Source organism: Paramormyrops kingsleyae, chromosome 25 (assembly GCF_048594095.1).
Source record: "Paramormyrops kingsleyae isolate MSU_618 chromosome 25, PKINGS_0.4, whole genome shotgun sequence".
Classification (NCBI taxonomy): Eukaryota; Metazoa; Chordata; class Actinopteri; order Osteoglossiformes; family Mormyridae; genus Paramormyrops; species Paramormyrops kingsleyae.
Window position 1 is genome coordinate 20,369,301 of NC_132821.1, and position 22,008 is coordinate 20,391,308.

Here is a 22,008-nt window from a genome sequence, read left to right on the forward strand (position 1 = left end):
AGACTAACACGCATCTCAAGTTCGGCTGTTAATAAGCTATGATCAGAGGACTACTCCAGCCAGTGAGACAGAAGTGTAGTTCATTCGCTCATGAAGTACGTTCGCACATGAATCCAATTTATTTATTCTACACTCAATGAAAGATCTTCACGAAATAGATTGAAGATTTACCATCATACAGAATTTGTAAAATTTCCATCCATCCATCCATCCAGCCCATCATCCAACCATTTACCCAATACTGGGTGTCTTCTACTCTGGTTTCCTAACACAGTCCAAAAAATATGGTTAAGGAATCTGGCGTTTCTACATTGCCCAGAGTGTGTGGACTGGAATCCCATTCATAGTGCCTCATGGAATGGACTCCAGGTTCTGTAATGGATGAGCGGTATGGCAGAAGCTTGGATGGATGAAATGTTTCAATAACGCACGAGTGTTCTATGCAAAAATTCATGGTCTTAACTCAGCTCTGAGACTGTGTTCGTCGCAAACCGTAACACTGTGGTCTAGGTCTGAATTGCGTGGCTAAGGTGTGTGTGTGGGCAGAACCTTCAGAAATGTACTGCCACAGTCAGCGGTACTGGGGTCTGGGTTACAGGGGTCTAAATTGTGTGTGTAAAGCATGTCTGTGGGCAGAGCCGCCACAGACTTACGCCTACCCTCACAGCTCTGGCTTTTCTCCCAACGACGCGTCTAGTGTGCAGCGATTAAAGGGCTGTCGATAATGAACTTCGAATAAGAGATTAAACAAGTCAAACCGTCAAGGCATGACGCCAGCTATGTACCGAAAAACGGTGCTTTTTTCGGCGGCTCCTGGTGCCATTTTGATGAAGTCACGAAGGAAACCGATTCGTTTTCCATGCGAAAATACGCCACAGAAATGAATACCTCTACTTAAATATTTTCTCTTTTGTCGTGATTTTTTTTCATTCGACGCCTTAGTTGGTTGTGAAAGTGCAACGGATCCCCATGGGGCAGCAAGACGGACAAACAGAAAATATTACAGAGTAATTGCACCCGCAGTTTCGGCTTTGATCGCAGACGCTGCAATCCGTTTTGACAACGAAGACCCAGAGCAACTGGTGAATATACTTAATTGTCTTTATAGACGATTAGACATTGTGTATCCGCCTTTGCATATTTGCGGGGATTTTCTCAGAATAAAATTAACGTTATACGGCCGTTTGGAAGCAAAAGAGCACTGAATAAGATGCATATGTGTCCCTGTTTCTTTTTAAGGGTTAACCCGAATCCCACATTCGCTGCTGTGTTTCGAACGACCAGTGAATATAAAGGTGCCAGAGACATAATTTTTTAAAGCAGTGGAAATTAATCATATCCATTAGATATGCTATTTCATCGATATTTGTACAAGTTTTGTCTGTCACTCTACTGTCGTCCGATCCCGGTGTGGGAAATAAAAAGAAACATTGCATTTTTTCTTGTAAATAACGATTAAGAGATATTTGACATATGTATGTATCGTTATATTGCAAATTCAGACCGTGGCCTGCGTTAAAGTCGCTTTACACGGGAAGTGGCAAATGATGCGATAGATAGTGGTGGGAATCCGAGATGTAGATAAGGACTTATAATTCCGCATTGTCTGCAAGAATGTAACCAAAAGCACGGATGATGGATGCGGGTGGCCGCTGCCTTTCCAGCCCCTGTCATTATTTCGCCGGATTTACGCAGCCGTGATATTTCGCCTAACCAGTTAAACCCGTTTCTGTCACTGATCCCTGAAGGTTGTGACGAAATCTGGGTAGTGGTTGCGAACGTCTTTGCTATGAGTGTCACAATTACGGTGTTTTCTTTTTACAACGGCCGACATGTCAGTCGTACAATACAATGTAATACAAAGATGCTCCCCTCAAAATGCACCTTTATGCATTCGTCTATTTTTTAACGAGGAGTCAATAGACGGAGACAGTGCATCACGCGACAGCACCTACCATTAGTTTTGTAGGCCGTAAATGGTAAAGAATAACATCTAAAACACACTACCATATATTTCCCAACACCACAGTCGTTTTCCATTATTGTTTCTTCTGGTAACCAGTGTGTGCTGCATTCCTCCACTTTCATATTGCAGTTTAAAGCGTACGCAATCGTTTTGCGTAGTGCTCGGTTTAGCGCCCTGCTTATGCTGTTATAATATTTGCTGTATTTTTTGTGTAGTTGTGCCCTATTGCATGCTGCAAAATGGAAAGGTTTGTCTAACCGGGCTGAGCATAAATCATAAGTAACAAACAGTTGTATGTCGGCAGCGGGAAAATGCTGTTGGCCTCCGCAGTGGTGGTGTGGGAATGGCTAAACGAACACGGCCGCTGGCGACCCTACAGCCCCGCCGTGTGCCACCACATCGAGGCGGTGATGCGGAGCGACCCTCGCACCGGCAGCGTCGTCTTGGGCCAAGTGGACACCCGCCTCTCGCCTTACATCATAGACCTCCACTCCATGCACCAGTTCAGGCAAGACACAGGTAAGTCAGCAGTGCCGTTGCCGCTTGCTTGTTTGGTTAATCTCCTGACAGCTCTGCAAGATTCTAATCTCTCTGAGAAAGATAGCATTAAAGGAGTATTAAACAGCTAAAGATAACGGTCTTTTCAAGGGTTCTGATTATCTAATATAAACAAACAGTTTGCTACAGTTTTAGAGGAGGAGTGCATTGTTGGGTTTTTTAAAACCTGAGGAATTTCAGTGTGGCAGACGGGAGATTTTAAAAGGCTGTTTGTCATGTTAAGGGATGAAAGATCGAGTGACACGATGCATATGGGGGCCTGTGGCATGTTTTCATACTCAGTCGCAGTCTCATTTGGCCAGAGTTAGGTGGCTTTCCACAGATCACATGATCGATCATGTGACATGATGCACAAAGGAGCCTCTGGTATGTTTATACAGTGGCTGTGCCCCAATTCAGGGGCTTCATCCTTCTAAGGCTGCATTAGAAGACTTAATGCGTCACAGCAGTGTGATAAGGCCGTCCCGTTTCAAAGTCTCATTCTAATGTGGTCAAGAAATGTGTCCATCTTTTGCAGAGTCACAAAGAACCTACACGATGGATCCTTTCCAGCCCAACATATTCCAAGATTTATTGCTCTGATTTTTGAATTGACACAGCCTGCAAAGGCTACGTAGTCATCATATGATACGATGCACATGGGATCCTCTGGCATGTTTACACACACAGTTCTACAGGGTGTCTATAAAGTCTCTTTACAGTTTCAAAAATGTATTACAAAGGCAATTGATGAGATATCTTCATCAGATTTGTTATATGTACTCAGTGGTTATCAAAATTTTTAATCACATTGAAAACGAAGGTATGGGACATCACTAATCTAAAGCAGAGGATCACTGATGCCATTGCCACCATTGATGAGGGTATGTTACAGCGAACATGGCGACATCACTAATCTAATGCAGAGGATCACTGATGCCATTGTCACCATTGATGAGGGTATGCTACAGCGAACATGGCAAGGAATCGAGTACCGTCTTGATGTGCTTCGTGCAACTAATGGTGCCCATATAGAGGTGTATTAAATGAGGCAAAGAAAACTTAAATATATATATATGTCTCATTTTGTAATAATTTCCACATATCTGTCTTTTCATTTGCCTTTGTAATAATTTTTTGAAATTGTAAAGAGACTTTATGGACACCCTGTATTTGGCCAGAGTTAGGTGGCTTCCCACAGATCCCCTGATAGATCACATGATACGATGCACATGGGAGCCTCTGGCATGTTTACACACACAGTTCTGTTTGGCTGGAGTTAGGTGGCTTCCCACAGCTGATGCTGCTGAGTTCATGTTGATGAGAGCCAACTGGACAAGGTCCAAGGATCATAAAAATAGGGGCTGTAATGTTAGGTCAGGGATCCTGGATTGGTCCATATGGCTCTTGCAGGAGTGGCTGTAGGACACAGGTTGATTGAAGGCTTCCTCCCCAGCGGTGACTGTACCCTCGGGGCCCAGACTGCGCCCCACAGAATGAAACCCCTTCGTATTTCTGCCGTAAGACCTTAGGCTGTCTTTGTAGCAAGAGTGATTTCTAGCTAAATCTCAGGCTTTGGCTGAGCTAGATGGAGTTACAATAGCATTTAAATGACTGTCAGATGCCTGTTGTATTATAATATCTATAATGTATTGCTAATTTGTGGTCATTGCTCAGTGTCTCAGATTTGAGAATGATTCAGCTAGCATGCTGTATTACAAACAGCTAATTGGCTGTGTCCATGCAACATGGGAAAGATCTGATGGATCATGCTATGTTGCCCTTCACTATGCTGCCCTTCACTACGTTGCTGTTCACTATACTGCCTTTCACTATGCTACCCTTCACTATGCTGCATGAGTATCACCTTTTGATTACAGTTTCTCCAGCCATGTAGGGGCACATACCCAGACTCAACATACAAAGCCTGACCGTCGGTGGGGTCAAAGTGCAAAGCTTGAGGGGACAGGGAGAGTCAATCTCTGTCCACTCCGGATTTTTGGGTTCATGCAGATGAGGTGTGGAGGAAAGGCTTTTCCAAGGAATTCTGCAGAGGGAAAAAAGTACAGAGAGGGTAGGAGGCCAGCTAGGGAGCAGGAGAGGAGGAGACCCTGTGAGGGAAACAGAAGGCCCTCTGGGCTCAGTATGTCAGACGAGGTGGTGGGGGGGGGGGAGGATCTTCATGGCAAGTTTCGCACACAAGCTGAAAATTACAGTGAAAGAGCAGAACGTGGGACTCTATCCCAGAAAGCAATGCTGAGGAGAATGTAGGTCCAGCTGTGCTGCCCCATACATACTCTGTTCTGTCAGAATGTTTGTGATCACCTTATCTATACTGTATTGTATTAACCATCTCTCTCTGCAGTGTTAATGTTCAGCAGTCTTCAGTCACTGTATCTAAACTGTATTAACCCCCTCTCTCAGTACAATGTTAATGTGCAGTAGTGTTCAGTCACTGTATCTGTATTGTACTGTATTAACCCTCCCTTCAGCTGTGTTCAGTCCCTGTACCCACACTGTACTACAGCACCCAGTATAAGTACACCTGTCCCCCGCAGGCACCCTGCGCCCCGTGCGCCGCAGCTTCTATGACCCCGCCTCTGCTCCAGGCCAGGGCTGGCTCTGGGAGTGGGAGAACGACTCGGGCTCCTGGACAGCCTACGACACGGAGGTGGGCATCGCCATCCAGGCGGCGCGGGACCGCCAACAGCCCTGGCTTGACTTGGCGCCACTCGGCTTCTGTTACCTCATCGACTTCCAGAGCATGACCCAGATCAACCGGCAGACGAACCGGCGACGGCGCATCCAGAGGCGCTCGGACTTGGCCTACCCGTTGGTGTCCGGGCCGTTACCCAAGGCCTGGGGGGCAAGCTCCCCTGGGGTCGGTGCCTCGGCCGGCGGGCTCGTCGGCGTGGGAGCGACGGCAGTGAGTGGGAGCAGCGGGGCAGCCTTCGCTGGTGGCTCCCTGTCCGTGTCTTCCCTCAGCAGCCTGAGCCAGCCCTGTGCCTGCCCACAGTGCATGCTGGTCCTAAGCGTTAAGGCCAGTGCCATGGCGCATACGCTGGGCCGGCGACCAGCGCAACCCAAGCCCCCAAGCCCGAAACTGACCCTGGGGGGCCGCATGGCTACCTCCTCGGCCTCCCCTAACCCCATCTCCTACTCGCACACACTGCCACATCCCCTGTCCCTGAGCCGCTCACTCTCGGCACACAGGAGCCCTACCACTTATGCCCAGTCGCTCTCCCTGCTGGGCCCTGCACCCCCTCTCCTGTCTCTGTCCTCCGCCCGAACCCCACCTCCCCCTCTCCCATCGCTGCCCCCGCCGCTGCTCCCTCCCAGCCACCCGCACCAGCCGCCGCTCCCCCCACCACCTCCCCCACCGCCCATCTCGTCTGCACCGCCTGCATCGAACCCCTCATCCTCCACCAACAGTGTCACCACCCCCTTGCTCCCCAGTGCCTCCCTCATCCCCACGGCAACAGCATCATCCCTCTCCTCTTTGCCAGCTGGCCCCCCTCCTGCCCAGAGGCCCACAGCCTCCTCTGCCTCTTGTACCGCACCGCTGCCCGCCCGCTCCAGCCTGGCGGGTCTCAGCCGGCCCACCCTGCACCGCATCGCCATGGCGCAGTCCCGTGCCCTCATCGCCTCCGGGTAAGTGGCTTCCCTGACGCCGTCACCATAGTAACAGTGCCGCCTTCCTGCTGAGGCTCATGTTGCCATAGCAACCAATGCTGTTGTTGCTGTAGTGATAAGGTTGCCTAGTGTAATAAGAAACGCTGAGTCATGTCTCTTAAAATGTATCATTGATCAGCACACCTGTTCCTCATTCCTCATTCACTCCCCAGTCGTCGGGGTGTCATGCTCCTGTGTGTCTTCACAGTGCTCTGTGCGCATTCTTCATTTCTGCCGTCAAGCTGTTGCAATCTTGTATGGGCAGGATGATTGTACAGTATCAGGTACTGTTGGTTTAACTAAACTGAATGTTGGTAAACAGGATTAAAGAAAGAGAGATACTTGTCATGTGTGTGATATAACATTACATTTGAACAAGTTTGGATTTTAAATTGCGTGTCGTAATATAGATGCCCCACGGAGCAGTGAAAGGAGACAAAAAGCTGTTGCGGAATGTTAACCTGATATGTTACTCTGTGCCATGGGAGTAATTAGCAAGGTGTGATGTGAATGCCATGCTGATGACCATGGTATGCTGCATTTGTGAACTTAAAATCAGTCTTCCGCTCGAGTTCCATGGAGCACTGGGGTGGCGTCAAAAAGAGTCAGTAGTGCCCCCCATCTCTTTGAACACCCTTGGCTGCCTTACACCGCCCCCCCCCCCCCCATAAACTGCCCTCTCCCCGGTTCCCAGGCCTCTTTTTTTCCCGGGGGCCTTTTTGCACATTATGTGCACAGGCCTCGTCTCCATGGCAACCTTTGACCAGCTTTTGGAGCCTGCTCACATTAGCGGCACAAAGCAGCCTTCCTGCACAGAGCGGCATGCAGGGGTAGGGGGCCCTCTGCGGGGCGGTGGCTGTTGTCAGGGCCTTTCTGAATCCATCTCCAGGCATGTGTGAGAGTGCCGGAGCCTTGGGAGCTGGATGGGGGGGGGAGTCGGGCTCCTGTGAGGTCGCTGGGCCCGAGCCATACAGGCAGCCATCCGAATAAACACAGAGGCCAAGACCAAGGGAGCATCTGGGTGCCACAAGGCGAGGCTAGGAGCAGCAGCTAGGGGTGTGTGTGTGTCTGTCTGTGTGTGTGTGTGTGCGCGTTTGTCTGTCTGTGTGTGTGTGTGTGCGCGTTTGTCTGTCTGTGTGTGTGTGCGTCTGTCTGTCTGTCTGTATGTGTGTGTGTGTGTCTATATGTGTGTGTGTGTGTCTGTCTGTATGTGTGTGTGTGCGCCTCTGTGTGTGTCTGTCTGTGTGTGTGTGTGTGTGTGTGCGCGTTTGTCTGTCTGTGTGTGTGTGTGCGTGTGTCTGTCTCTGTATGTGTGTGTCTATATGTGTGTGTGTGTGTCTGTCTGTATGTGTGTGTGTGCGCCTCTGTGTGTGTCTGTCTGTGTGTGTGTGTGTGTGTGCGCATTTGTCTGTCTGTGTGTGTGTGCGTGTGTCTGTCTGTCTGTATGTGTGTGTGTGTGTCTATATGTGTGTGTGTGTGTCTGTCTGTATGTGTGTGCGCCTCTGTGTGTGTCTGTCTGTGTGTGTGCAGATGCCTGTGTGTGTGTGTGTCTGTATGTGTGTCTGTCTGTATGTGTGTGTGTGTGTCTGTCTGTATGTGTGTGTGTGTCTGTCTGTATGTGTGTGTGTCTGTATGTGTGTGTGTCTGTATGTGTGTGTGTGTGTCTGTATGTGTGTGTGTGTGTGTGTCTATATGTGTGTGTGTGTGTCTGTCTGTATGTGTGTGTGTGCGCCTCTGTGTGTGTCTGTCTGTGTGTGTGCAGATGCCTCTGTGTGTGTGTGTCTGTCTGTATGTGTGCGTGTGTCTGTATGTGTGTGTCTGTCTGTATGTGTGTGTGTCTGTATGTGTGTGTGTCTGTATGTGTGTGTGTCTGTATGTGTGTCTGTCTGTATGTGTGTGTGTGTCTGTATGTGTGTGTGTGTGTGTGTCTGTCTGTATGTGTGTGTGTGTCTATATGTGTGTGTGTGTGTGTGTCTGTCTGTATGTGTGTGTGTGCGCCTCTGTGTGTGTCTGTCTGTGTGTGTGCAGATGCCTCTGTGTGTGTGTGTCTGTCTGTATGTGTGCGTGTGTCTGTATGTGTGTGTCTGTCTGTATGTGTGTGTGTCTGTATGTGTGTGTGTGTGCACGTGCCTCTGTGTGTGTCTGTCTGTCTGTATGTGTGTGTCTGTCTGTATGTGTGTGTGTCTGTATGTGTGTCTGTCTGTATGTGTGTGTGTGTCTGTATGTGTGTGTGTGTCTATATGTGTGTGTGTGTGTGTGTCTGTCTGTATGTGTGTGTGTCTGTATGTGTGTCTGTCTGTATGTGTGTGTGTGTGCACGTGCCTCTGTGTATGTGTGTCTGTCTGTATGTGTGTGCACGTGCCTCTGTGTGTGTGTGTCTGTCTGTATGTGTGTCTGTCTGTATGTGTGTGTGTGTGCACGTGCCTCTGTGTGTGTGTGTCTGTCTGTGTGTGTGCATGTGTGCGCGCGCGCCTCTGTGTGTCTGTCTGTATGTGTGTGTGTGTCTGTATGTGTGTGTGTCTGTCTGTATGTGTGCGTGTGTGTGTCTGTATGTGTGTGTGTCTGTATGTGTGTGTGTCTGTATGTGTGTCTGTCTGTATGTGTGTGTCTGTCTGTATGTGTGTCTGTCTGTATGTGTGTGTGTGTCTGTATGTGTGTGTGTGTGTGCGCCTCTGTGTGTGTCTGTCTGTGTGTGTGTGTCTGTATGTGTGTCTGTCTGTATGTGTGTGTGTGTGTCTGTCTGTGTGTGTGCAGATGCCTCTGTGTGTCTGTCTGTATGTGTGTGTGTGTCTGTCTGTATGTGTGCGTGTGTCTGTCTGTATGTGTGTGTGTCTGTATGTGTGTCTGTCTGTATGTGTGTGTGTGTGTGTGTGTGCACGTGCCTCTGTGTGTGTGTGTCTGTCTGTATGTGTGTGTGTCTGTATGTGTGTCTGTCTGTGTGTGTGTGTGTGCGCGCGCGCCTCTGTGTGTCTGTCTGTATGTGTGTGTGTCTGTCTGTATGTGTGTGTGTCTGTCTGTATGTGTGTGTGTCTGTCTGTATGTGGGTGTGTCTGCATGTGTGTGTGTGTGCATGCGCCTCTGTGTGTGTGTGTGTCTGTATGTGTGTGTTTGTGCCTCTGTGTATGTGTGGTACATTGTAGGGAGCATTTTTTTCGCAAGAGGAAACTCAGTGTTATAAAAATCTGAGGCTGCAATCAGAAAACGAAAAATGCCGAAAGTCTCGTATTTAGTTTGGTTACTGATGGTTAAGGTTAGTGCTGGGTTGGGGTTAAGGGTGGCATATTGGGATTAGAGTTTTCCCCATAGAAATCAATGGAGAGTCCCCACAAAGATAATTACAAACCTGTGTGTGTGTGTGTATGCACCATGTGAAGGACCAGCATCCCACCCAGCGTGTGACCGAGGCTTGTTCTCTATGCTCCATGCCTCTCCTGATCATAAGTAGCTAGATGATGGATGGATGTAAACATTGACAGACTTCACAAGGCAGCAGGAGGGACTGCATGTGTGGGAGTGCAGAGCAGTGAGATGGAGGGGAGAAATGCAGGATGTGTGCAACCAGCTGGAAAAGGGCTCAGCAACAAGCCACTCAGAAAAGAGGCTTTTCTGGCGAGCCTGCTTCCTGCCACTAGGGGGCAGAGTCTGACCATTTGAGGCCACACTTAATATATCTGGTAAACATAGCTGCTCAGGGGCCTAGCTGACCTGTTACAGGTGCCCCTTTTTCCTGCTAGTTGCTTGCTGCACTCATTTGTGTTTTCTGGTTCAATTCTCTTTCATGGTGTGCATGCCAGTGATGGGTCCGCTGTCATGAGTCAAGCAAAAATATTTTAATGATATTTGCATCATTTGAGGGCAAGTCAGTTAAAATAAATTTTCAGTTTTAGATTTGCATATTTAGAGTACAGGTGGGGGTACCTGTGTGTGTGTGTTTGTGTGCGTATGTGTGTCTGTATGTATGTGTGTGAGCGGATTAAGATTCTCAGGTCAATAGCAAGCCATATGGGACTGCAGCCTTTTACCCTGATGTATCACAGGTCAGGAGTCTCTCTCAGGAGAGCACTAAAATGTCCAACCTTGTGCAGCAGAGATTCTGCACATTCCTGAAGTTCATTCAAAGCCAGTTAGAGAATAACGGTGCCACTGAAATATCAGCTAATTTCCGCGCAGTCCTCTGCATGCTGAAATGGACTTCTACCCAGAAAGCACACGCTGGAGACTCTGCATGCCGTGTCCATGGTAACAAACCCTTCAGATTATTCAGAGCAAGATGTCCCGGTGCTGACACGCCAACCACCAACACTTCGTTTCCATGGCAACTTCTTTGTTTTTCCGGTGTCATTGGAGAGGTGCTTAGTGCAGTGCAGCAGTGTGCCAGTAGATGGTGCAGTGGTCCAAAACAAATTTAGAGCTTAAAGTTTCATGATTTGTTCCCACTGAGGTGAAACCCCCTATTACTGAGTGATATTTTCTGGCATTTCCATATTCTAAGGTGTTAAGAACACATTTTTTTTAAGCTCATTCTGCTGAGTGAATACCTGGAGGAAGCGTAATCCTCACTTGATTGGCGTCTCGCATTTACTGGCCATATGTTTCTCTGTCTCCTCGTCAGCGCCACCCTTCGGCACCTGGGGGGCATCCGTTAACCCCACGTGTGCAGCCATGTTCGGCATACTCCTGCTTTGTGTGCTGTGTGGAGATTTGCTTCAAGGTTCTTCAGCACGTGTGTCAAGGTTTATTACTACAGCAGAGTCCCACCCCCACACCAAGACAGCACTTCATATTTGGTGGCAGGTATTACATAGCTCACTGCTGGATGCACAGAAATTTAATCCTGGGATGAATAAGTCATCTTATTCATCTTATCTTATTAAAACTTTTTTAAAGTACTGCATTAGAAATGGCGAGCAGGTAATTCCTGAAAAATTCTGTGGTTAAAAAAGTTTTTTCCCCCAGTTGAGGCTCTTATCAAAGGTCAAGCCCTTTTTGTCCTTTGGCGCCTTTGAAAGGTTCATACATGCATTTTTTTCTTTCCGGCTTGATTGCAGCAGTTCCCTTTATGGTTCAGCCAGGTCTCCATTTTAGGCATACAACTGGTCCAAAATGCAGCAGCTGACTACTAACAGCAATGCAAAAGTGTGGTCATATTTCTCCTATACTTCCCTCTCTGCACTGGCTTTCAGTGTACTTAAGTACTGATTTCAAAATATTAATGTTTATATAAATCACTAAATGGCTTTACTCCAACCTATCTCTCAGACCTTTAAGACCATATATCCCACCAAGGTCATTAATATCGTTTGATCAGTCCCTTCTTATGGTTCGGAACTCCAGGATAAAGCGTAGGGGAGATCGGGCATTTGCGGTTTTAGCTCTGAAACTGTGGAATGAGCTGCCCATGCATATTCGCCGGGCACTAACACTTTCCGTGTTTAATGTGTAAAAACGTTTTTTTTTATTCTTTGGCTTTTAACTCTGGATGGGAGCTATCTATTGTCTCTGATGCTTTAAGTGTTTGGGTTTTTACTATTTTGATTGTACGGCACTTTGTTTCAACTGCGATTGTGAGAAATGTGCTTTATAAATGAAGTGAACTCGAACTGTTGCAGTGTGGGTTCGTGAGCAGTCGAGTCTTAGGCCGACTTCCTAAATGAGGGCTGGTGTTTCTTGCTCTCACGGAAAACAAATGCCTTGAGGAATGCTGATTATCTGGGATAGTCAGTCTCACCGGATTGGGAAATCGGCAAGGAGCTTAAATTAGATCGTATTGTTATTGAATCTACAGCCAGGGTGTGAACGCTTATGCTTTAAATAGAATAAATCAGAACCGTGGAAATGGGCTTTCCCTTTGTGTGCCTGTATGTCTGAAGAAGCTCATCACGGCCCCCAGCTGCCACACCTGTGACCGCAGGTAATCCCCCCCCCAGGGGTGCCGTGGCCTCTGCTGAGGTGGCAAGGCGGGCAGTGGGGCCGGTGAGCAGGGTGGGAGACAGAGGATGGCAGAACGGCGCCTCATTCCACATGTTAGGCTTTTAGTGTAATCGAGAGCTTCCGCTGAGTATGACTGCCCCGGAGGCTCGTCTGCCAGTGCATGCGAAACAGGCATTTGTGTGCTTTGAACGCGTCTGCGTCAGTCCCCTGCAGCCAACGCTGCGGGGAATAGCGTGCAGCAGTGGCATTTCTGCATGACTGCGTCCCAGAAGAGTAGACGTCAGAACGTGTGGGTGTGAAGTAAAGTGCGTGTAATCCACGAGGAGCTGTGCTTACAGCTCTCCATCTCTCCGCCCATATGCTGCATGCTTCATGCTGCTTTTTCATGTCTGCTGCTTTTTCAGGGTCCCCACTGTCCCAGTGAAGAATCTTAATGGTTCCAGCCCCGTGCACCCAGCCCTGGCAGGTAAGGGTAGACAGACAGACTCAGAGCCAGATAAAGTCAGAGAGACAGACAGACCCACAGACTGAGCCACATAAAGTCAGAGAGACAAACTTTTTATAAATATTTTTATATATATTTATAGCTGCATTTTTAATACTTTATGAATGCATTACAATGCATTAGGAAGGTATCTAATATGACTTCTTTGAGTAAAGTTTTACCAAATATCTCAGAGTTTGTGCAAACTAGTGTTGCACGGCATACCGGTACTAAGGAGGTACCGTGGTCCTACATTTTTGAAAGCTGTTCTGTATTACATTTCTTTAGCACTGGTAATAATTACACTATAACAGACATCGCTAACACTGTCGTTAACCATCAAATCAGAACCATGGACTCAGTATATCTGAACCACTGCTGAAACTCAGTTATACCCTATGTCAGAATTGTACACATCATGCTATATAGCAGTGGTGGCCAATCTTATCCACAAAGGGCCGGTGTCTATGCAGGTTTTTGGGGTAACCTTTAGGTCAGCTGTTCAAACCCAGGTGTGAGGACTCCTCAGCCAATCAGTCCTCTAATTAGTAATATGATTAGGGAAAACCCACACACACAGCGGCCCTTTGCGGATAAGATTGGCCACCCCTGCTATATGGAATAGTAAAATGTCAGCTAGTTAAATATGATCTCCCTAGTTTCAAGGCTGTGATTAATGTAAGGGATCTTCTAATATACCAAGATCTTATAGCAAACAAGCCATGTTATCTTAATCAAACTAGCACCTGTACCTATAGGTTATTATGCTGTGTTAAAGCAGTTAGATAATATAAGCACAATGCATTAAGTTGGTTACATTTTGTTGAGTTATTACATAATGCAGTATAATTACATAATGCAGTGACCCACAGGCAGAACCAGATAAAGTCAGACAGACAGGCAGAGCCACTGTCAGAGCCACAGAGCCGCAGCCAGATAAAGCAAGAGAGACAGTGCCACTGGTAGAGACAGATAGTCATAGAGACAAACAGAGTCAGATAAATTCAGAGACAGACAGACCCACAGATAGAGCTAGATAAAGTCAGAGATAAACAGTCACAGAGAGCCAGGTAAAGTCAGAGAGTCAGGCGGATGGGGGAAGGGGGTCCCTGAGAGTTGTGGGTGGGTATTTCAAAGCTCCCTCCTTTATTGCCAAGTCTGTTTAAGTAAATGTATGTGAGATAATAGCTCACACCAGCACTAATTTTCCTAATTTACTTGCCGAACATTTAATTACTAACACAGCAGACAAACAGACAGGCACTCTGGCTGCTCGGTAGCTCTGGCTGTGTGTATGTGGTGTCTTGCTGCTCAGCTCCTCTTCCTTCTCCTGTCCCTGTCAGGCATTACAGGTATCCTGATGAGCGCAGCAGGTCTCCCCGTATGTCTGACCCGACCCCCCAAACTTGTCCTGCATCCACCTCCTGTCAGCAAGAGTGACATCAAGCCCATTCCAGGACTGGGACACTGTTGCCGAAAGACCAGCAAGAAGCAGGCCCGAAAGAGTAAGGCAGTACCTGCTCAAAGCCATTAGAACTTGTTCATAGACTCTGGAGCCTATTCATGGACATACATATCCTTCCGTTTAACTGTAGAACAACCTTTTAAAGGCAGTCTGTGCAAAATAATGAAATAAATGATTAAAGTCTCACTCGCTCTCAGGTAGAACTCCAGAAGAGGTGGTAAAGAAGTATCTGCAGAAGGTCCGTAACCCCCCCGAGGAGGTAAGACTCCCTGTGAGCCTCTAAGCCCCCCCATTATTGACTAAAAGTTTGTATTATTGACTTACCACCTCATCGTCACAGGATTGCACCATCTGCATGGAGCCACTAGGGGGCCCCTCGGGTTACAAGGGCCCCGGCGTGGGAGGTGTTTCACGGGGTGAATCGGTGGGCCGTCTGGCGCAGTGCGGGCACCAGTACCACCTGCAGTGCCTGGTCGCCATGTATAACAACGGCAACCGTGATGGTAGCTTACAGTGTCCCACCTGCAAGACCATCTATGGCGTGAAGACTGGGAGCCAGCCGCCGGGAAAGATGGAATACCACGTCATTCCCCACTCGCTGCCTGGGCACCCCGACTGCAGGACCATCCGCATCATTTACACCATCCCGCCTGGCATCCAGGTACCATGTGCTCACTAATGGCCACCATGGGCTGGTACAAAGTAAAATCGTGTGACACCTGAGCTTCACCCACACCGATAACACACTTTGCAGACCTATAAAACACACATGTAGACAGTACACTCCTATAACACACATAGATATATTTTACATACCTATAAGATATGTGTAGACTTTACACACCCATAACATACGTTGACAGAGGTGATTATTATAGGCCAGGGAATGACAGAGAAGGTGAAGTCAAGGCTTGGTAGCTTAGTGACCCAGACTAAATCTCATGTTCGAAATCTTGGTGTAATTGTGGATTGTGATTTGAATTTTAGAAGCCATATCCAATATGTGACCAAGACAGCCTTTTTCCACTAAAGTCAGGCCTTTTTTATCACTGAAAGTTGCTGAAAAGTTGATGTATGCTTTTACCACTTCTCGTCTTGATTATTGGAACTCTCTTTTTGCCAGCCTACCAAAGAACACTATTGACGAATTACAGATTATTGAAAACGCAGCAGCTAGAACACTTCTGAAAGTAGAGATTTGATCATGTTACACCACTCTTGCATGAACTTCATCGGCTACCCGTGTCTTTTAGAATAGATTTTCAAATTCTTTTACTCACTTATAAAGCACTTAGTGGCTTTAGCACCATCTAAGCACCACATTACTGATCTTTCATCTGTCGATCCTCCCCCTAGGGCTCTTAGGTCTTCAAATTCTACGATTCTCAACATTCTAAGAGTTACAAAGAAATCCGGGGGGCAGCTTTTAGTCATTATGCACTCAAACTATGGAATGAAACTGAGGCACTTTTCCTGTTTTAAATAAGCTTTTAAAAACATATTTATTTACCCTGGCTTTTAATATTTAGTACTTTTAATTTGTGTTCTCTTTTATGCACAAATGTCTTATTCAAATTTTATATTTTGTTTTTACTTCTATATATCATCTTATTTATTCTAATTTGTATATTTTGTTCTTTTATACTGACTTCTTACACTTATTTACCCTGTTTAGTTGTTTGTTTCTTCTTTCCTTATTTTTACTTATTACTTTTTTCATTATTTTTTGTGTAAAGTCCTTTGGGTTGCATTTAATGCATGAAGAGTGCTATATAGATAAAGGTTATTATTATTATTTTATTATTATTATTATTGTACACCTATACCACACATGTACATTTTAGACACCTATAACACACACATAGACTTTACACATCTATTACTCACCTAGAATTATCACAACTATTAGACACCTTCAGACTCTACACTCCTATTCTACACACCTGGACTAGCACACCAGTTTGCACACTCCTGCAACCCTCTAACTGGACCGTTCTAACTTCGACCCAGGTCCTCTTTCCAACTCCCTGTGCCTCTCTCCTTTAGGGCCCTGAGCACCCAAACCCAGGCAAGCCCTTCACTGCCAGAGGCTTTCCTCGACACTGCTACCTCCCCGACAGCGAAAAAGGCCGCAAGGTACACAAAGTCACATGGGGCCTGCTTCTTGGGTCTAGCTCTTTAGTGACCATGCTGGTCACAGGCCCTCAGTAACAGTAACTAGCACTATTGTGCTTTAACATTTCCGTGTTCAGAGTATCTCATCTACAATGAAGAGGTTTAGATCTATCGGTACCCTAAAGCAGTGGTGACACAGTAGTGCAGGGGGGCCCAACTCCAGTCCTGGAGGGCCGGAGCCCTGTTTAGCTTAGTTCTTTCCCTGTTCCACCATAAATGATTCAGCTCAAGAGCTGTGTGGTAATTAGCACAAGGAGTTGAATCAGGTGTGTTAAATGAGGGGAAACCCAAAAATGTGCAGGGCTCTGGCCCTCCAGGACTGGAGTTGTGCACCCCTGCAGTAGTGCATGAGTTCTTGACGGAGGGCTCACACCTCCATGTGCGTGTACCACCCCAATCCCACCAATCAGGTGCTGCGCCTGCTGCTGGTGGCCTGGGATCGCAGGCTCCTCTTTTCCGTGGGAACCTCCAGCACCACTGGCGAGTCGGACACCGTCATCTGGAACGAGATCCACCACAAGACTGAGTTCGGCTCCAACCTGACCGGCCACGGATACCCAGACCCAGGGCACCTGGACAATGTGCTGGAGGAGCTGCGAGCCCAGGGCATAACAGAGGAGGACAGTCTGCCTCACGACTGAGGCCTGAACACAGCAAGAGCAGGGATGAAGTCCTGCATTAAAGGATCCAGTGCCTCATATCACAAACATGTCTGTGATAGAGAGGCAGGTAAACATGTGGTGTAACCAAGCAGAATGACTAGCTCTGCCAGTACCTGGGCACAGAAAACACGCTTAGGTCTGTTAACCAGCAAATGTACACGGCAATGGAATGTGAAGGTGAGCGAGCACTAACACTGCCACTATTTAGACCCTGATGCGAATGTGCTTAGTCTGCAGCTGCAAAAGGGGTAATAATCCGCGGTGCCATAAAAAGACACGTGACCCGAAAAGTCGTTTTTATCCTGGTACAGCATGACGTCAGGATTTTTATGCCATCTAGCGGCACTCGTATCTACATTCCGTTAAACGATCGAATTTAATTATTATTTAAAACAGCATTAAATGTGTAATGCGTTTTCGTTCATTTGTCTTTGTGTACTTTAACACATTGAGATGTGTTTCATTTGTACCCTTTAAAAATGTCTGTGAGTAGGCGTGCTTGTGTCTGCTTATGCAGAAGCGGTGTCGCCCATACCATGTGAGGCGCCTTGTGTCTGCTGCGCGTTTCCTTACGATTTAATTAATTTCGTCTGATAGAGAACATCTACTAGGCCGAAACCGGCTCTTTTAATCCGGCGAGTTACGACACAGTTACAGCTTCACGTATTAACCCAGAGTTCCAGGCAGCAGGGCAAGTTGAAAAGGGAAATGCTGGTTTTAAAAAGGTAGGATTGGACAGGTTGCCAGAGGTCGTGGGACTTTGACACATTTAATTTTTAAGAGAAAACAGGCGATTTATATAGCACATCAGAGGAAACTATTCAACACAGGTTCATAGCGGTTCTGCGCTTGCGCTCCAGTGGCCAGTTTATTAGGGACACCTCATTAACGCAATTAAACACCATGCATGCAGCACACAAGCAGAACCGGGAGCTTCGCCATATAATCTAGCGTGGTGCTTCAAGTATATACATGTAGCTCAGACTGATGATATCAGAGGAGAATTGCCATACTTGGTAAAACTACAAAAGCTGCAACTGCAGAAAAATAGCAGGTCAGTACAACAGTTGTCTGCAGAACTGCTTTCCTGAATGTAGATCTTAAAGCGGTCCTGAAGGCAAAGCCCGGTACTAGCTAGGTGTAACTAATAAAGTGGCAACTGCTTGTGTATGTCAGCATTTGACTAATTCATACCCTGTCTGGGTTTGAGCTGCCCCTTGGATCGTTGCATTAAGAGCCCCTGCCCAGTCTTCCGCTCACCTCTGGCCGTCTGTCCGGTCTCCACGTTGGGTCAATGAATGACCTACTTATAAACATGTACTGTTACCTGTGTGTGTATGCGTGCACATGCATAATATGTACATATAAATTGATTTCGTTATGTCTCGCGCGTATGTACACTGATTTTAAATAACTTTTTTAAGCACTAAGGAGCAACCCAGCGCTGCCCCCAGTTTTTGTAAAACTTGTATTTTTTTTCCCTGAAAGTTTACGTTGCTTTTGAAAATTTCCTCTCTTACCGTTACTACGGAAGCGCAATGAATTCACACAGTGTAAAAATATATACACCTTATTTCGTAATTATGACTTAGGCCTACTAAGTAAATATCAGGAAAACGTTGCGGAAAAGAAATTAGATACCTTCTCTTGTAATTATGACTTACTACCTCGTAAATACGAAATACTTTCCTGTAAATTATGAGATAGTAAATCATAATTACAAAATATTAAGGTGTCTAATTTTTTTTTTCATGTGACTGCAGTGCGCTTTCGTATATTCCAGTATTTACTCTCGTTTCCATTTTGTGCCTGGTTTTATACAGTTATTGGTCATTTTGTTTTAAAATCATATGATCGTAAATGTACGACTTGTGTGTACATCGTGTACAAAGCAGTTGCGTGTATGTCTCTTTTTACGTTAAATTTAAAGGTACAGTTTGTGATTAGTGCATTTACTTTTCAGAAATCGGTTATATAGGAGAATGTTTTAATTGATATACAATGAAAATGAACAAAATAGGAAACCGTGTAAATAACGATGAAATATTCATTAAACAATACGAATTCCGTCCTGATGTCCTCCTTTGGTTGTGTAATAAAACCGTATACACACCATGCAGCAGCGAATTTTAATAACTAGAATCGGTGTTTCGAGCCTAAATGCTGAGCGCATTATGTACGGCAGTGTTTCCCAACCCAGTCCATGGGGAAACCCCGGACTGTCCACGTTTTTGCTCCCTCCCAACTCCCAGCCAATCAGGAACACCGAATACCTGGTACATGCGTGCTGAGAGGAAGCAAAAACGTGGACTGCCGGTGTTCCCCGAGGACTGAGTTGGGAAACACTGATGTAATGTATCGCGACACACCCTAACCCACTGGCTACTCTGCTTTTGATTAATGCACATTAGTTGACTACTTATGAGCTGCAGACTGGTTTTCAGCAAGTTCGTAGATTTTATGTTGAATATCAATGGGGGCAGTTTGAAAAATTTCTCTATACAAGTCTATGGGGAAAATTTGATGGACAGAGCAATGAAAAAAGAGGAAAACACGCACGCTTCTCAGTGAGTGGAACATTTGAGAGGTGGAATGGAGTTTGTTGGAAAAACTGTAGTAGATACGTGTCAAAGTTTTGGGAAGAAAAAAAAAACTCAAATAATATGTGAGCGAACATAGTGATTTCTGCAGAAGCACACCACAATCACAAATACAGTAGGCCTGTATAGACGTATTACTAGTAGGGCAGTTAGTACTGTGTATTTTAGCTTCTTCCAGTTATTAAATCTTCCACTGCAATATGAAATTTTGCTGAAAGTTTTGGGCATGAATCATTAGTTAATAATTAGGTACATTCGTATGTGTTTCATGTATTTGAAGAATTCTCTTTAAAATTGAAAGCTGTATGTAATTCATCCTTGAAGGTGAGTGGCAGCTTTACCAACTAATAGCTCTTGCCAAATGACGAACTCATTTACTCTGCCTGAGGGCATTAGTGCTCTTCTGTTAATTCCTGTAATACTCATTCCAAAGCACGCATGTGTGGTTTTATTATGCTTGAGGCCGAGTGTCATTTGCTCTCTGACTTGGACCAGATTACTGTAGGAATGGTTAATAGCAACTACAAATTGACACCAGAAAATTAATTCATCACCTGCAGACTTGATTCTTATTGCAGGGTTGACTAGTTTTCAGTTGTACTTTCACATCCACGATTACATGTATTAATAAAATTAACCCCCTCAACAACCTCCAGTTAACCTCATTTAAAGAAATCTGCTAATATCATACTCCACAGTCTTCCCTGAACTGGAAACAGGTCACAAAATCATTTGCAATGTGCATGTCCACTGCTTCTCATCCTTCCTAGGGCCGTTTATGGCTATTGGAATAATCAGGGGCTAAGTCAAGTTTATCTGGGGCTAATGATCAGACCTAACCGCATCCATGGTCCTTCCCATATGTGGCTTTCACTGAGTGATTGGACCGCACTCACTCACTTTCAGGTGTTAAAGAATGTTAAATTTTAACATGACATCAGTTTCTCGTTAAATAGTTGCTCTTTACCCTTGGGTTTGATTCCCAGGTGAAACGACACATATAATCAAATGGAAAATACTTTTATTTAGGCTATGCCTGTGCTAGGCCATTCTCTAAGTCATCTCCTTAAATCCTCTGAAGAAGTCTGTTCTATATACATTTTTTTTGTTGTTTTGGCCCTTTCCTGAAATACGCACTTTCGAGTTTTATATATATTAAAGACATTCATACATACTTGGGTGACCATATTTTGCTTTGCAAAATAGAGGACAGTGGCTGCAGGACACAGAGAGGCATCACAGCAACACATCTATGTACACAGGAAGTATTCTGACTGTAGAAAGCAAATGTTAACGTGAAACAAAGCGAAATCCTGGACATTTCCGGTACTTTTAGGTCCCAAAAAATATACAAAAAAAGAGGATGTGTGGTCACCCTCATGTATTTTGTAAAAGACCAAAGGCTCCTCCTGAATGCATGTATTACCAGGAGGCAGAGAACTGTGCTTGGGTTGCACCTTTCATAACCATTCTGATTGGTCAGTTGACATCGCTTTAGTATTGCATGTAATCTTATTTCCATTTTGAGATAGTTTTATGCAGCTATTGGTCAATTTGTTTTCAAAATCATACGTTCATAAATGTACAGCTTGTGCTGTACATCATGTACAAAGCAGTCGTGTATGTTTCATGTAAAATTTAAAAGTATGATTTCTGGTTAATAATAATAATAATTATTATGTAAAATTTAAAAGTATGATTTCTGGTTAGTGCATTTCCTGATGACTTATGTAGAAGAATGTTTTCATTGATATACACAATGAAGACGAATGAAATGGAGAAACGTGTCAATACCAATGAAATATTCAGAATCAGATTTTAGTTTATTGCAAAGCAGATTGATTCCACAAGGAGTTTTCTTTGCTATAGTGGTGGGCTCTGTACACAACCAACACTAAGTACAATGAGTAGTAAAAATAAAAAATGAAAGCAATAAAAGCAAAACATACAAAATCTATACAATATGCTATTAATAAATAGAAAATATTAAAAAGGTAGAAAATATACAGAAAATTGAAATATATATGATGTACAAAGTAAAATAGATGAAACATGCAAAAATTGATTAAACAATGCACATTCTATTTTAGTATCTTCCTGTCTTGTGTACAGCAGCTTTTAATAAATATTGGCCTATATCGCTAATAAGGCAGTAACTGAGGACTATTTATTTTAACTTCTTGTAGTAATGAAATGTTCCACTACATGATAGGAAATATTTTTTTATGAAGTTTCCCTTCTATTTTACATTTTTGCTTCATATTTACTGTAATATAATACATTTCGGGAGAATCATAATATGTTTGGACTGGTTCCGTGATTTTTATTTGTATTTTTCCTTAATAAGGGTCACGCTGTTATTATGATTCTTATGAAACCAATTTCATGTTATTTCATCTTATGCTATAAGTTACATGAATTTGCCATAAATCATCCGTGAATAATTAAGTACTTCCAACTGTCACGTCACTGATGTATTTGAACTATTTAAAATTGAAAGCTGCATTGAGCTCATT

The 22,008-nt window shown here is 45.1% G+C and overlaps 1 protein-coding gene across 1 annotated transcript; it reads left to right on the forward strand.

Moving 5' to 3' along the window:
- Nucleotides 1–585: 585 nt before the first annotated feature.
- On the forward strand, nucleotides 586–18,961 carry LOC111839126 (E3 ubiquitin-protein ligase DTX4-like). The gene is made up of 9 exons (XM_023802761.2): nucleotides 586–1,082; nucleotides 2,271–2,485; nucleotides 5,062–6,154; nucleotides 12,511–12,572; nucleotides 13,934–14,095; nucleotides 14,253–14,314; nucleotides 14,396–14,716; nucleotides 16,102–16,191; nucleotides 16,641–18,961. Exons 2-9 carry the CDS (start codon nucleotides 2,278–2,280, stop codon nucleotides 16,869–16,871), a joined length of 2,229 nt encoding a protein of 742 aa, XP_023658529.1. The 5' UTR covers nucleotides 586–1,082; nucleotides 2,271–2,277; the 3' UTR covers nucleotides 16,872–18,961.
- Nucleotides 18,962–22,008: the final 3,047 nt, after the last annotated feature.